This window comes from Pristiophorus japonicus, chromosome 4 (assembly GCF_044704955.1).
Source record: "Pristiophorus japonicus isolate sPriJap1 chromosome 4, sPriJap1.hap1, whole genome shotgun sequence".
Taxonomy (NCBI): Eukaryota; Metazoa; Chordata; class Chondrichthyes; family Pristiophoridae; genus Pristiophorus; species Pristiophorus japonicus.
Window position 1 is genome coordinate 200,902,043 of NC_091980.1, and position 6,000 is coordinate 200,908,042.

The 6,000-nt window shown below is 39.9% G+C and overlaps 1 protein-coding gene across 6 annotated transcripts in view; it reads left to right on the forward strand.

Annotated features, from left to right (window-relative positions):
* Positions 1 to 5,410, forward strand: part of meis2a (Meis homeobox 2a) — a 123,099-nt gene extending 117,689 nt beyond the window's left edge. For 3 of the 6 annotated variants that reach the window (XM_070878991.1, XM_070878992.1, XM_070878993.1), the window contains 3 exons: positions 345 to 434; positions 735 to 830; positions 3,095 to 3,137. In XM_070878991.1, coding sequence (XP_070735092.1) covers positions 345 to 434; positions 735 to 793 — 149 coding nt within the window. In that variant the 3' untranslated portion in view covers positions 794 to 830; positions 3,095 to 3,137. Of the gene's footprint in view, positions 1 to 323; positions 435 to 734; positions 831 to 3,094 lie in introns of all 6 variants that reach the window. The other 3 variants (XM_070878995.1, XM_070878996.1, XM_070878997.1) reach the window with 2 other exon arrangements.
* Positions 5,411 to 6,000: the final 590 nt, after the last annotated feature.

A 6,000-nucleotide genomic window follows, 5' to 3' on the forward strand; every position in this document is an offset into this window, starting at 1 on the left:
AAATAAGTTTCCAAATCTTCTAGGCATCGGGGAAGGGAGCTATGCTTTGAAACACTACTTTTACATTGTGCAATATAAAGTTGCACCTTTGATCTGTTTCCATCTGCCAGGATTTTTCAGATATGGGAGGTGGGGGTGCGGGGGCGGGGGGCGGGGGGCGGGATGGGTGAATGCATTCGGTGCTAAACGTATATCTTTAATGGTACTTTCCATGTAAGTTTCTGGTGTTTGACAACGTATTGTGCTTGCTGTTTCAGGAGTAACTGCTGATTGTTTGGTATGTCTTTTCTTTCTCCTCTGTGTCTACGTTTGACTACAATCAGGTTTTCTTCTTGATCCTTCAGTAAGCCAAGGAGCAGCGTACAGTCCAGAGGGCCAACCAATGGGAAGTTTTGTATTGGATGGTCAGCAACATATGGGAATTCGGCCTGCTGGTAAGCCAAATGCAGTCCTTCCACGCCCGAAACATAGCGTCATCACCTCCTCTATCCCTCCCATCCACTTCACCTGTCATGCCCCACCATCACAGGGTTTTCCTCTCTGCCTGCTGCCTGCCTTGCCTGTCTTCTTTGCACCCACGGGGAAACAAATCTTTCAGACAAGAGATTTGTGAGGAATTTATCCGCCCCACTGATCCTAAAATACAAAAAAAATTATAAGGGATCTTTTTTCACTATCTAGTAGTCGATCTTGCTGATTTTCTGGCATCTTCTTGGATTTTATCTCCCTTCTAGGACCTATGAGTGGAATGGGCATGAATATGGGCATGGATGGGCAATGGCACTACATGTAACCTTCATCTAGTTAACCAATCGCAAAGCACGGGGGAAGTAAGTACGATCGGGCTGTTTATTCTGTCTATTACTATAGTGCAATTTTTTTAATTCCCACCACCCCCCACTCCAATTTTTTTTTCTCCTTGCCCGTATTTGCATGCTGTTCCAATAAAGGGCCAGTTGTAATTATTTATCTCATGACATTTGACACCATTTCGCAAGCTGCAAAAGGTCAGCTAACTAATTTACAGTATACAGAGCAAATTAGGTCTGGAGTAATTCTGTTTAATTATGAAGCCCAGAGAATCAAACTCAAGCAGCGAATGAACAATTGGGACATTTAAGGGAAAAGAAACATCTTCAGGGCACCAATTGACTTGAGAGAAATTAACCAGGCTTCATGAAGCGATAAAAATGAGAAGTGAGACTGTCCTTTGAGTGACATAAATCTGCCAGGAAACGATTGATGCATGAATTATCTTATATGCAAAGATGAAATGTTGCAGTTCGCAATCCGCAGTCTGGATATATGGCACTGGTGATACAACACATTCCTCACTGGGAATTTCTTCCCCCCTGAAAATATATCCATCGCCTCCTGTGTGCGATTAGAAAAAGAGAAAAAAACCCAGTAGCAGACATTAAGAGATGACTGCAAGTGGAGGAATGGAATCGGCAGAGAAGCTGATTGGCTACAGTCTAAATAATCCATCAGTTGGAGTGTGTCCAATGTATGTGATGTTTGAGGAATTCAGATACAGCAAACAGCAATACATCACATCATTGAGGCATCAGACCATGAGGTTTTATTTAATAACTGAAACTCTTTGCTACCATTGAGCTTAATGCTTGCATTTGAAAAAGAATGGCAGACTATTTCATTATTAAATCATCTTCAATCCTTTTGTACTGAAAGTTGTATATCCTACCCACACAAAAATGACTTCCCTGCAGTCACTTAACTTGACTGGATTGTTTCAGATTATGTAAAATAATGGTTATAGTTTCATGTGAGATCTTTGAGGGGGTTACCACAGTACATCAGTGATGGAGTCACTTTCCTTCCTTCCTTCCTTCCTTCCTTCACTAATGCAGTCACAAATTGTTAAAAGCAATGTTCCCTAAAACAGCCATTGAGACAACATTTTCTCAGCTTGGATAATTCTTAATATAGGCCATATAATTTCTGGCCTATTTAATTACATAACATATTTTATGCTTCATAACCAATTACATTAATGGCTTAATACAGACAATATTATCCTCCCTTTATTTGATTATGCAGCCACACAATATGGTATATTTGGTACTTAATTATCATCATCCAGTGAGCATGCTGCTGTGCTAGAATAAACAGAGCTGAGTTGGACTTATTAACAGTGCAGACTGTATTATTGTCTCAGTGTGGTTTTACCACTGTGGTTACTAATGTACTGTGGGTCTACTTAATACAATGACAACAGCTCTTTAGATTACCAGCTTATAGTGTCAAAAAAACTTCCACAATTCTGTTGGTACGTGCTAGTGGATAAAGAGGTAAAGTTAATTTCCTTTGATTTAGCTCTGCATTGGAAACTATATTGATAGTTATTTTATATTAAAATTAGTTCCAGCTAGATGGATGGACTCTATGATCTGATTAACATTTACTGACAGATCTTTCCCACTGTAAGCCCACATCCCACGCTCTCAGAGCAACAGGTATGACCCCCTTCTTCCCTTCTCTGCTTCAAGTTTCAGTTATCTAGCAGAAAGAGCCCAATCCAAATGTCCCACTCTACTTTAAAAACATTCATACAATGGATTGAGAAGCAATTCCCCCATTTTATCTCAAAAGACTATTCATTTTTATGTGCATTTTTTTATTTGGATAAACTGCACATGTGAACGGGAGAGATCCCGTTGCACCAGCTTTCTTTTATATAGATGACTTCTTGGTCGCTTGCCATTTTTTTTAACAATATCTTCTCTGGTTCTGCTTAATCTTCAGTTTTTTTTCTGTTATTCCCTGTATTCTTTTTGCCTGAAACTTGATCTTTTTTTCTTTCATGAACCGATGCATCTCCTGTGACCTATGAGTAAGATTGAACGCATGGTTATTGAATTAATCATTGTGACTAGTGCATTGTGATTTATTATAAAATATCTGCAAATATGCAATAGCTCATATATATCAATATTACTGTAACCCTATCTGCATAGACATATGTGCACTGACCACATAAGAAAACTACGAATGAGACATTAGAATACGTTTTTATGCAATGTATTTTTTTTAATGTTAACCCATTGTAATTGTTTATTTTTTGTCTTTTCAGGTTTACAAGGCATGCCAGGGGACTATGTATCTCAGGGTGGTCCTATGGGTATGAGTATGGCACAGCCAAGTTACACTCCTCCCCAGATGACCCCACACCCTGCCCAGTTAAGACACGGACCCCCAATGCATTCCTATCTCCCGAGTCACCCACATCACCCGGCCATGATGATGCATGGAGGACCCCCACCTCACCCTGGAATGCCAATGTCAGCACAAAGCCCCACAATGTTAAATCCTGTAGACCCCAATGTGGGGGGACAGGTTATGGACATCCACGCCCAATAGTATAAGGGAAAAAAAGAGAAAAAAAATGTAAGACTTTAAACTTTGAACAGATGTTGACACTTAATGGAATTCCAGATGAGCTGTGATTTTGTTTTCTCTCAACGTCAGCAGAGGACCAATGACGAGCCCAGGCTAATGTGAAGCCAAAGGCTTTCTTCACCTGAACTTAACTCCAATGTAAAGTTCCTCTGGAAAAGACTGAAAGATTTATTACTACTGTAGCATAAATATAGGAACTAAGTTAACTTGTACATTTCTGTTGATCACTCTATTTCTGTTGCTTCCAATAGTTTTTAGAAAGAAAGTTATCCTTTTTCCACACTATGTGTGTTGTTCCCAAAATGGTTGTCCTCGTACAGCAAATGGAGCCACGTTTCAGACCAGATTGCCCAGGTCCAGCCAACTTGCCATAGAGGAAGAAGCCAAGATCCGTGAGACTTTTCTGGATACGGCCATAGGCGAAATGTTTTAAGAATGCACTCACATACCTGATTTTACTGGAACCGAATGCGGCCTGTAGTGGCAAAGCCTACTTGGTCCGAGTGAAGGGCCTATGTCTGATCATGTTCTGGACTGACTCTTCTTCAAAGAGCTTATTGATGGAAACCTGAAGATGAATTAGCAGCTTCCTCCTATGGCTGTGGGCCACAGCATTGAGAAAACGTTGTCACACGAACAACTCAGAATGCTCTTGGGCAGAATTTTCTTAATGAAAGATCCTTTTGCTGGTCTTGCACCAAAACAGAGACCTTTTTAAATGAACTCAAACTGCTTGGAACAAGCAACAACAAAAATACTGTAACATACTTGGTACAGAGAGTTCAGTATATTAATTGTTACATGTTAGATATCTATGTGTTTACCTCAATGAGAAATAACGAATGTTTTGCTAGTATCAAATCTGCTGTGGAATTGGTATTGTATGTCAATGAATTCCTTACTTTTATCAGCACGTGTCACTAGAGGAAAATGCTGTTTCCCTTGCGAGCTTTGTCAGATTACATAAATACTTGTATGAGGACTGTGACGTATGTTTAAAAGGTGTTCAGTCACAAAATGCCGTAATAAATATTTCATTTTTAGATTTTTTTCTGTTTGATAACACACCTGTAATGGCTTCAACTTTCTTGGGACTTTCTAACAGACCCCTCCAGAAGTGTCTGCAGCTAAAGGACTGTTTTTGTTTTTGTTGGTTAGCTCAGATCTGTATGGTTCACATTTAACCCATTGTTTGCTGCTATACACAAGCAGTTGGTGTGAAGTCTTATATTTGATCCCAGGCGCTGAGTGATATTTCAAAGATGTGGTTGTCACTTCCTCCGATGTGGCCACTGTTTTATACAAAAGCAGGAGGATTTTAGTTTTCTTTTTGTAGCATGAACAGAACAGCGACTGGAAAACATAAACTCAATCAAAAGGAAGCTCAGACTAAACGTGTGGAGTATTTAAGAGGGTTAAAAAAACAGGGTATCTTCTCTACAAAAAAACATTTCTACATGTTGTACAGTGTTTTCTACACCAACACTCACCCGGAGAATAAGAAATCCGGCCGTTCGAGTGAACAACTTTATCAATATCTTGGTCGCAGGTATGGAGTTTAAACAAAAAAGTTAAAAAGTGATACGAGCCACCATGTCCAACTTTACAAATTCTTTCTGTATTTGCGTGTCGCGATGTTTACACCCCCTCGATCCCCAGAATTTTCTTTTTTTCTGATTTTAAAGTCATGGAAACTTATTTTGAACAGGCCAGTCTCATAGCTTCCCCCAGCTCTACCACCCCCCATTTACTTTCCCACCAAATGAGCGGGTAAAATATCAGCTCATTTCAAACAGTATATCTGATCGTTAAACCGAACAGGCTGAATTGGTGCAGAGTTTTTGCAAAGTCAGTGTGGTGGCGGGAGGGGAAAAACGTATTTATAGAAATGTGGAAAATCAGATTGGCCAGCATTTGAAGTGAGTTATATTGTATTTAAAACCCTGGAGGTTTCTCCTTTTTGTTTACAGAGCTTCTTAATAAAAGTTTATTTAAAAACAACAGAGCCTGGGTTGCTACCATTAAAATGTGTTATGTACAGAGAGTCATGGGTGCAGGTTTAGGCATGTTTCAATGTGTTGAGTATTTTGAATTGTGCTATTTTGTATTGTGAGAATTGGAGATTGCAAGCTGCAGACACCAAACTGACCATCTGATGTGTTTAATCATAAAGTTTTTGGAGGCTCGCCTTTACTGAACTTCAGTCATGTTCGTTTCATTTCATTTGCAGATGCACTTTTCTCTCAGCATTTCAGGAACTATCCTAATTGTCGGCGTTTTATCAGCTGCAACACAGCGGTAAAGGCGCTCGCTACACTTTCTGTTAAAACCCGCAGGTTAAACTTTGATTCGAATATTCAAACTTATCATTGGCCTTTTCCTCTTTGCTGGTCCCTTCACACAGTTTCATGAAGCGTCCTTTCGCTTATTCGCTTTAAGAAGTTGAGCTTTTTTCCCCACAATCCAAACTGGTCAATCTCGTTATAAACCAAGGGCGAGTTTTCAAGTGGGTTTGCGCATTTCCCCCTCAAACAGCAGCCGCGCATTGATTCTGGATTGAGGAGCCTGAACGTGTCAACT